This window comes from Gossypium raimondii, chromosome 10 (genome assembly GCF_025698545.1).
Source record: "Gossypium raimondii isolate GPD5lz chromosome 10, ASM2569854v1, whole genome shotgun sequence".
Classification (NCBI taxonomy): domain Eukaryota; kingdom Viridiplantae; phylum Streptophyta; class Magnoliopsida; order Malvales; family Malvaceae; genus Gossypium; species Gossypium raimondii.
In genome coordinates this window covers 41,844,763-41,855,407 of record NC_068574.1, presented here as the reverse complement: position 1 = coordinate 41,855,407, position 10,645 = coordinate 41,844,763, and the positions used below count along the sequence as shown (strand labels likewise).

The following is a 10,645-nucleotide window of genomic DNA, read 5'->3' as shown; positions in this document are numbered from 1 at the left end:
CAATGCAGCTGTCCGAGTTTAGTCCGAAAAGGTTCAGCGAGAAAAGGGTGATAGCCTCATGGAAGGATATGCATCAGAATTATGGGACTTCACTCGCATTAGTGTGACTCAGGACGATGTGCAAGATTTAAAAGAGAAATGGAATCAATGGGATAACGAGCTCAAGCAACTCTTTTATGGTAACTATGGTGACATGCCCTATTTGCTTGATGTAAGAGTAGACAAGCGCCTATTTCGAGCCCTTGCGCAGTACTGGAATCCAGCCTATAGTTGTTTCACGTTTGGAAAGTAGATTTGGTACCTACAGTAGAAGAATATACAACCTTGCTACGATGTCCGAGGATCCAAGTTGACAAAGTCTACTCGAGAGCAGCTAATGTCCCAACATTCATGAAGAAATTAGTGTGCATCACCGGAATGAGCGAGCAATGGGTTGTAGCCCAGATTAAGCAAAAGGGGGACAGCAAATGCATACCTTGGAAAAGCTTGCGGGATCTGATCTTGGCACATCCGGATATGAAGAAAAGGGTTGATATCTTTGCATTAAGTATCTATGGCTTGGTTGTCTTCCCTAAGGCATTAGGCCACGTGGATGAAGCAGTTTTAGATTTATTTAATAGGCTTGACAAGGGAGTCACACCGGTCCCAGCAATTTTGGCCGAAACCTTCAGGTCCCTAAATGCGTGTCGAAGAGCGGGTGAGGGAAGGTTCATCGGGTGCGCGCAGTTGCTATTGGTGTGGTTTCATAGTCACTTTTGGAAGGTGGAAAAGGTCTCATATCGGGTCTTCTCAGAAAGTTACTCCCCATTGAAAGAACTAGCGGCTACACCAAGACGAGACGACATCACGGAAGAGAAGTGGATGGTGATTCTCTAAAGTCTTCAAGAAGATGACGTTGAATGGAAAGCTCATTGGATGGTGCCCGATGAGATCTTATATCGATGTGGGGACTTCGACTGGGTCCCTTTACTTGGAATTTGGGGAGCTATCGGATATACCCCTTTACTTGTATTAAGACAATATAGATCGAGACAGTTCATACTGGCAACGCATGGGTTGGCTCAGTGTGAGTTCTCTTATAAGGATGATAACTATAAGAGAAAAATTCGAGAAATATCTAATGCTTGGAAACGAGTTCACCGGATGAAAAGATTTACCGTAGGGGCAATGACAACTCCCGAGTATTATGGGTGGTGGAACAAAAGGGTCAATGACAATATCCCTAGGCCGAGAGAAGATTGCGTTCAGTCTCTAGAGGAGCGTCTGCAAGTAGCTCCGTCAGAATTAGAAATCATCAAACAGGACTTTGAAAAAAGGAGTTCGGAATGGGGAAAGAGGATAGAGCAGCTAGAAGAGGAAAAGACGCGTTTGGGACTAGACGTCGATATCCACAAGCTAGAAGCCGAGAAACTAAAGAAAGGAAAGAACAAGGCTAAAGAGGATTTGGATAGCCTAAAAATGGATTATAAGAAGCTGCGATTGTCGATGAGAACTGCCGGTTTGGGCAAAACGTCAGAGCAGTGGCAACAGGAAATCAAAGAAGAAAAGACCAAAGCTGATCAGTGGGAGAAGAAATTTCAAGACGCCCTAGTTCGAGAGAGCGCTTTGGAGAAAAACTTGTCAGAATGCCAGAATGAAGAAGCAAGATTAAAAGCCCGGGTAGCAGAGTTGGAAAAGTCGCTTCATCTGCACCGTAGTCGAAACTCTGTGATAGAGTTAAGAGCGAGCTTAAATAGGATCGAAGAACTGAAAGGAAAGATAGGGGATCTTGAGGACACATTGCACAATTCTAAACTGCGAATGGAACTTCTTGAAAGGCGTAATGAACAGTGCCAAGAGCAATTTCATCATTCTCAAAATCAGATTAGAGAAAGGGATTACATTATGGGCGAAGCTGTGACTCAAGTACGGGAAGTAGCGGATCATCTACAAACCTTAGCGGTTCAGGCTGATGTATTAAGTTTAAAGTTTGCATCAGAATCGAGCCGAGGTCGAGAGTTAGCTCGGCTCCTTAAGAGTGTTAAGGCTTTAAGTATAAGGGCAAAGCCGTATATGTAGTCCATTTTATGTGAAGAAATTTGTTTTCTAAATTGAGTTCTTCTAATGAAATTGAATTGGAATCAATGCCTCCCTTTGCATTTATGCATTTACATTATATTTCATTACATGCATTAAGTTTCATTAAGAAGGCCCTAATTAATCAAAATTGTCACAATTACCCTGGAAATCAACAAAAATCCAACCAAATATCACTATGGTACTCGACGTCAAACAACAGCAATGGATCAGAGGTTAGAAAGGCTGGAACAAATGCAAAAAGATATGCAAGAAAAGATCCAAGAACAATTGGATAAAATCCAACAAGACGCGATGGAATCCCAAAGAATTATGAGCCAACTAGCACAATTATTGGTTGATAAGGGAAAGAGCCCTGTAATTAATTCGGGAGTTGATCAGGAGGACCCTGTTTATCCTCCAGGTTTTACCCCGACAAGCACTTAGGCACAGCTAGATATGTGCCCCCAAAGAGCACCTGTCACTATTGGACCTCAATATCGGGCTGGCGCCTCGGTACCAATGCACTTTCAAGTAGGCTCGGGTTCTAATCCCGGGAACAACCCTACCAACCCTGTGGTCCCTAATCTCGATGACATGGCAGAAATCGAAAAAGTAAGAATGGACCTGCCAAAACAACTTGAGGACCGGTGTAGATGGCTAGAGGAGAAATTTAGAGCTATGGAGAACACCGACTACCAATGTGGAGTTGACGCCAAAGATTTGAGTTTGGTTCCTAATTTAGTGCTCCCGCCTAAATTCAAGATGCCGGAGTTTGAAAAGTACAACGGGACTAGTTGTCCTGAAGCTCATATAACTATGTTCTGTCGAAGAATGACAGGATACTACAACAATGATCAACTGTTAATCCATTGCTTCCAGGACAGTTTGATCGGGTCTGCAGCCAAGTGGTACAACCAGCTGAGTTGTACTAAGGTTAGTTCATGGAGAGACTTGGCGCAAGCTTTTATGAAGCAATATAGTTATGTGACGGACATAACACCTGATCGAATTACGTTACAGGACATGGAAAAGAAACAAAACGAGAGTTTCAGGCAATACGCCCAACGATGGAGGGAGGTGGCAACGCAAGTCCAGCCACCCCTTTTGGAAAAAGAGGTCACCGAGCTTTTTATCAATACGCTGAAGGCCCCATTCATCGACCACATGTTGGGGAGTGCTACCAAGAGCTTCTCGGATATGGTAATGTCTGGTGAAATGATTGAAAACGCAATAAGGAGCGATAAAATAGACGCAGGGGAAAATTTCAAAAGACCAGCCCCAAGGAAAAAGGAGGGCGAAGTAAACAACGTAAGCACATATAGCAAGAGTCATTCAAAATCGATTACTATTGGCCCTTCAAAAACGATAACCACTGGTCACCAGGCCCCCTCAAGGCAAAAGTCCAACACAAGGCCCAACACAGAGAGACTTCAATTCACGCCCATTCCAATAACGTACAAGTAACTGTATCAGAAGCTATTCGACGCGCACATAGTGTCTCCACATTATCTAGAGCCCATGCGACCTCCATACCCTAAATGGTATGACATGAATACCCAATGCGAATACCATGCGGGGATACCAGGGCACTCGATCGAGAACTGTACTGCATTTAAGAAGGCAGTGGAAAGATTCATTAAGATGGGGATCGTAAAGTTTGACAACCCATCAGGACCAAGCGTAGCAGGAAATCCGTTACCCAATCTTTCTGATAAAGGGGTAAATACAATAATTGAGAATGGGGGAAGGAGAATCAAAGATGAATTTGCTGAGGTAAATACCCCACTGAAATGGGTTTGGAAACAAATGATAAATGGAGGTCTAATCAAGCAAGAATCAAAAGAAAGGCCTGAAGGAATAAAGAAATATTGCGAGTTCCATGCCAAAGAAGACCATGACATTCAAAACTGCACTGAATTCAAGGCCATGGTACAAAATCTAATGAACAACAAAGAGCTAGAATTTTATGAAGAAATCGAAGGACTAGAAGAAGGAGAAGTTTATGCCTTGGAGGAAGGACCTACGGGAAGAGCCCAAAATCACCCAGTGGTGATTATTTCAAGGCCAAGGAGCACAGATTTTGGAACACAAATGGCGCCAAGGGTCATAATCCAAAAACCTGTAGCCTTTCCTTACAAGGATAGCAAAAAGGTTCCTTGGAATTATGACTGCAATGTGACTGTTACGGGAGAGGAGAAACTGATAAATGCTTCAGAAGAGGGTAATGATGCAGGCTTCTATACGCGCAGTGGAAAATGCTATGACCCAGTAAATACAAAAGTAGATACTACAAAAGGAAAAGCCTTGGCGGTTGAACAAGATAGAACCAAGACGGCTAGAATTGAATCGCATGTTAATAAACTGGTGACCGAAGATGAGGCTAGAGAATTTTTAAAATTTCTAAAGCATAGCGAGTACAGTGTGGTGGAACAGCTGCATAAGCAACCGGCTCGTATCTCAGTGCTCGAGCTACTTCTAAGTTCAGAGACACATCGTAATGCGTTGATAAAAGTGCTAAATGAGACTTATGTTGCTAACGATATCTCAGTGAACAAATTGGATCGCCTGGTTAACAATATAAATGTCGACAACTTTATCTTCTTCAATGATGATGAGATACCGCCAGGGGGCATGGGATCTACCAAGGCCCTGCACATCACTACCTATTGCAAGGGATGCATACTACCGGGGGTACTCATTGACAATGGATCAGCACTGAATGTTTTACCCCTGTCCACTTTAAACAGGCTACCTGTGGATAGCTCTCACATGAAGTCATGCCAAAATATAGTGAGAGCATTCGATGGCACTGAAAGGAGGGTAATGGGAAGAATAGAGATCCCCCTCTTGATTGGCCCAAATACATACGAGGTGGATTTCCTAGTGATGGATATTAAGACTTCGTATAATTGCCTATTGGGGAGGCCTTGGATCCATTCTGCAGAGGCTTTACCATCGTCACTCCACCAAAATTTGAAATTGGTAACAGAGGGCCGATTAGTAACTATAGGTGCAGAAGAAGACATCATCACATCAGTTACCAATGACGCGCCATATATAGAGGCCAATAGTGAAATGATAGAATGTTCATTCCGATCATTAGAATTCGTAAACGCAACATTTGTCATCGAGGGGAGTAAAATTCTAGCGCCTAAAATATCCAAAGCTACGACAATGGGTTTGCAGCTAACAATGGGAAAGAGAACGTTGCCTGGAAGAGGACTTGGGAAATACCTCCAGGGATGGGTCGAAGTACCAATCTTGGTTAACAAACAGGACCGTTGTGGTTTGGGGTATAAGCCTGACGCAAGGGAAAGAAAGAAGGAATTGGAGAAAAAGCGAGAGAAAAGAAGAGCACGTTTGAGCGGGATGGAAACCAAATGGGAACCAATGACCTTTACCCATATATCTAGGACATTTGTGTCTGGGGGAATTGTCTACCCCGAAGGGAAGAATGAAGCTACGAAAGGAAAGACCAGAAGGTTGGACATCAATGCCATATTTGAAGAGGAAAGGGTGGAAAGAAATTTATCGGGCATTCGCCCTTACGAACCTGGAAGTGTTCTGAACAACTGGACTGCAGAGGATATCCCTGTAACATTTAGAACTAATTCAGAATAATATTCAGAACACTTGCTGCCCTAAGCCTGGGGGTAATGAGAATCTTTTGTAAAAGGCACATGTCCAAAATCTCATTTCAATGAAAACTTGTCATTCAGTCTCACCTTGAGCAAATATTCTTTCATTCTTTTCATTCCATTTATAATCATACATGCATACAAGTATTCTTAGATTCTTTTATTTGGGCCTCCATTTGTCCCAATAACAGGTCTTCAGATATCAATGAGATGAGCGACGCTGTTACTAACTCAGAGTCCCTATTTGAACAAGACATGAGTATGGATGGTCCTCAGGATTTTGAAGATGACCTAGGCAGCGTTTTATCTCCAAATTTGTTAAGGATGGTGGAGGAAGAAGAAAAATGAATCCTACCCTATAAGGAATCAGTAGAAGTCGTGAGCTTAGAAGAGGGTAGAGAGGTAAAAATTGGCGCTTGCATTACCAAGGAAACAAGGCGAGACCTCGTTGAGTTGCTTCAAGAGTTTAAAGATGTCTTTGCATGATCCTACCAAGATATGCCAGGGTTAAGTACTGATATCGTGGTACAACGACTGCCTATAAAGAAAGACTGCAAACCAGTTCAACAAAAACTCTGAAGGATGAGGCCTGATGTTCTGCTGAAAATAAAAGAAGAAGTTAAGAAGCAGTTTGATACTGGTTTCTTACACGTGGTCAAGTATTCAGAATGGGTAGCCAATATAGTCCCTGTTCCTAAGAAAGATGGAAATGTACGAATGTGTGTGGACTACCGGGATTTGAACAAGGCCAGTCCCAAAGATAATTCCCATTACCCCATATCAATACCTTAGTGGACAGCACAGCCGGGTACTTACTGTTCTCTTTCATGGATGGTTTCTCTGGGTACAACCAAATTAAGATGCATTCTGAAGACATGGAGAAGACCACATTCGTAACAATGTGGGGGACGTTTTGCTACAAAGTGATGCCTTTTGGGTTAAAAAATGCGGGAGCAACGTATCAGAGGGTTATGGTAACATTATTCCATGATATGATGCATAAAGAGATAGAAGTCTATGTCGATGACATGATCGCAAAGTCCAGAACAGAAGGGGAACACGTGCAAGTTCTGAGAAAACTCTTCCTAAGGTTAAGGAAGTTCCAGCTAAAACTTAACCCAGCAAAGTGTACTTTCGGGGCTAGATCAAGAAAATTGCTAGGATCTTAGTCAGCGAAAAGGGAATTGAAATTGATCCAGACAAAGTTAAAGCCATACAAGAATTACCTCCGCCGAGTACTCAAAAAGAGGTTCGAGGTTTTCTAGGAAGACTAAATTACATCGCTCGATTCATTTCACAGTTAACCAAGAAATGTGACCCCATCTTCCGTCTTCTTAGGAAACACAATCCAAGTGTATGGGATGAGGAGTGCCAGAAAACTTTTGAAAAAGTTAAACATTACTTGTCCAACGCCCCAGTACTAATGCCACCTTGCCCTGACAAGCCACTGATTCTATACTTGGCAGTGTTTGAAAATTCTATGGGGTGTATGCTCAGCCAACATGATGAGTCAGGACGAAAAGAAAGAGCAATCTACTATCTCAGTAAGAAGTTCACTGAATGTGAAACGAGATACTCGCCAATTGAAAAATTATGCTGCGCCTTGGTCTGGACCACTCGGAGATTGAGACAATATATGTTGTACCATACAACTTGGTTAATCTCAAAGTTAGACCCTCTGAAATACATGATGGAGTCAACCGCTCTAAATGGAAGGATGGCCCGATGGCAAATTCTACTATCTGAATTTGACATAACCTATGTGAATCAAAAGGCTGTAAAAGGGAGCGCGATAGCAGATTTTCTAGCTAGTAGAGCCCTGGATGATTATGAGCCTTTGAACTTCGATTTCTCAAATAAGGATCTGATGTATGTGGCAACTGCTGAAGCAAACACACAAGAAGGCAATGCTTGGAAATTAAACTTTGACGGAGCCTCAAATGCTGTAGGCAACGGGATTGGGGTAGTCTTGGTATCTCTAAATGGTGATCATTATTCGTTCACTAGTAAACTAGATTTTGATTGCACAAATAACATGGCAGAATATGAAGCATGTATCATGGGAATTCGTGCGGCTATAGAACACAAAATCAAGGTACTTGAAGTATATGGGGACTCGGCATTGGTAATTTATCAGCTCAAAGGTGAATGGGAAACAAGAGACCCCAAGTTGATTAGTTATCGAAAGCTCGTCCTAGAATTGATTGAGGAGTTTAACGACATCACTTTTTGTTATCTCCCACGAGACGAGAATCAGATGGCCGACGCTTTGGCTACATTGGCTTCTATGATCAAAGTAAATAAACAAGAGGATGTGAAGCCTATCCAAATGAGCATTTATGATGCTTCGGCCCACTGTTGTAGCATTTACGAGGAAGAAGAAAAAGACGACAACCCTTGGTATAAGGACATATTGCGATACGTAAAAAATCGCGAATACCCAAACCAAGCAACCGAGAATGACAAGAGAATATTGAGGAGACTGGCTAGTGACTATGTCTTAGATGGAGAGATCCTGTACAAAAGAGGAAAGGATCAGGTGCTGTTAAGATGCGTGGACGTTGTGGAGGCCAAGCAAATCTTGGAAGAAGTCCATGATGGTGTTTGTGGAACGCACGCCAACGGTTTCACAATGGCCAGACAAATCATGAAATTCGGATATTATTGGTCTACCATGGAAGGAGACTGCATCAAGTATGCTAAGAAGTGCCATAAATTCCAGACTTACGGAGACAAGATTCATAAGCCTCCCTCACCTCTTCATGTCATGACATCCCCATGGCCTTTCTCCATGTGGGGCATGGACGTCATTGGGCTGATATCACCGAAGGCTTCAAACGGACATCGTTTCATCTTTGTAGTGATTGATTACTTTACTAAGTGGGTAGAAGCTACTTCTTACGCCAATGTCACAAAGGCAACCGTCAGCAAGTTTCTAAAGAAGGAAATCATATGTCGGTATGGAATGCCCGAAAGGATTATATCTGACAACGCATTAAACTTGAACAATAGCACGATAGCAGAGGTCTGTAGTCAATTCAAGATCAAGCACCACAACTCATCACCATATCGTCCAAAAATGAATGGCGCCGTGGAAACGGCCAATAAGAATATCAAGAAGATTGTGGGGAAAATGACTGAGACCTATAAAGATTGGCACGAGAAGTTACCATTCGCCCTCTATACTTATCGAACGTCTATCAGGACTTCCACCGGGGTAACGCCATTCTCTTTGGTTTATGGAATGGAGACGGTGCTACCAATTGAGGTTGAAATTCCCTCTCTTCGAGTTTTATCAGAACTAAGGTTAGACGAAGCAGAATGGGTCCAATCCCGATATGACCAGCTAAACTTGATTGAAGGAAAGAGGCTGAAAGCTATTCGTCATGGTCAAATGTACCAAAAGTGAATGATACGAGCTTACAATAAGAAAGTTCGTCCCAGGGACTTCTTTGAAGGGGACTTGGTATTGAAGAAGATCCTTCCCATACAAAAAGACTTTAGAGGAAAATGGATGCCAAACTGGGAGGGACCTTATGTAGTAAAGAAAGCCTTTTCGGAAGGGGCATTAATTTTAACCGAGATGGATGGAAAAAGCTTGCCCAATCCTGTGAATTCAGATTCAGTGAAGAAGTACTTTGCCTAAAAAAAAAGGGAGAGGCCAAGGCGAAAATCCGCAAAGGGCACCTTGAAACCAAAAGGGGTTTTGAATTGAAAACCCAAAAATGGGCAGTTCAAATTTCGATCAAATGCGAGGCATGCGATAGTCTTGCCCTCTCTGAATTAATAAGAAGGAGAGATGCTACATCTTGGGGCATCAACAAAGTCTTCTAGGACTTCTAAACACATATCAAGTTCAAAAAGGGTCCTCAAGAAGTTTGTGCGGAGAAGCTCATGCTGCGATATCTGGGGCACCTGTTTTTATCTTATTCATTTTTATATCTTAGCAAAATTTGCTATTTGTTCATTTAGAGCTTTGCTCTCAATAAATTTCCATCTTATCCATTGTGATAATCTTTTTCATCTTATATCTCAGCAAAATTTGCTATCTTGATTGATTTATTCATTTCGAGCTTTGCTCTCAACAAAATTTTATCTTGTCTATTTTGATAATCCTTTTCAAGCATTTTTCATTGAAATAACGATTATTGGATTGGTAATATTCAAGCAGAAAGAGTTCTACATATTACTCTGAAAGCTTCTAAATAGTACGATGACCTGAAACAGGACTATTGTTTAGAACTGACCAAACTTAAGGGTTAGAAGCATTGGAGGAAGAATAGTCTAAATTGCAACTATTTCCTTGGTTTTTCTGTCAAAGATACCGGCTGAACAAGAAGGCATCGGTGATAGAACCTCTAATAAATTTCAAGTAATGACAACCTAAGCATTAAAAAGGGATCATTCTCGAAAAATGACATTCTGCATTCATGCAAATATCATACATACAAATCTAGTTAGGAGCATTTGATTCATTCTAATCACGACATCCTAAACACTAGGCATAGATAGGTCCATGAAATGGATTTTACATGTCATGTTCCCCAGAGAACAGATCAAAGGAACAGATCATATACCCCTGAAGTTGCAGTGGGATGGATTGAAGTCATAAAAGATGCAGATCTTGTCTTCATGTATCGGCGTGAAGTAGATCGAAGAAAGCAGATCTTGTCTTCATGTATTAGCGTGAAGTAGATCGAAGAAAGCAGATCCTGTCTTCTATATTGGTAGGAAGTGGATCGAAGATGCAGATCTTGTCTTTCCAAACTGGTAGCGAAGTAGATCGAAGAAAGCAGATCTTGTCTTCCCATACTGGTGGCGAAGTAGATCGAACAAAGCAGATCTTGTCTTCATGTATTGGCGTAAAGTAGATCGAAAATAGTAGGTCATGTCTTCCTATATTGGTAGGAAGTGGATCGAAGATGCAGGTCTTGTCTTCCCATATTGGT

The 10,645-nt window shown here is 42.0% G+C and overlaps 3 protein-coding genes across 3 annotated transcripts; all 3 read left to right on the top strand.

The window, feature by feature from the left end:
• Positions 1-915: 915 nt before the first annotated feature.
• LOC105775499 (uncharacterized) lies at positions 916-2,058 on the top strand. Its single transcript, XM_012598008.2, has one exon. The coding sequence runs from the start codon at positions 916-918 to the stop codon at positions 2,056-2,058; it is 1,143 nt and encodes a 380-aa protein (XP_012453462.2).
• Positions 2,059-2,514: 456 nt separating this feature from the next.
• On the top strand, positions 2,515-3,522 carry LOC105775498 (uncharacterized). The gene has a single exon (XM_012598007.2). The coding sequence runs from the start codon at positions 2,515-2,517 to the stop codon at positions 3,520-3,522; it is 1,008 nt and encodes a 335-aa protein (XP_012453461.2).
• Positions 3,523-3,576: 54 nt separating this feature from the next.
• On the top strand, positions 3,577-5,679 carry LOC105775497 (uncharacterized). Its single transcript, XM_012598006.2, has one exon. It carries the CDS (start codon positions 3,577-3,579, stop codon positions 5,677-5,679), a length of 2,103 nt encoding a protein of 700 aa, XP_012453460.2.
• Positions 5,680-10,645: the final 4,966 nt, after the last annotated feature.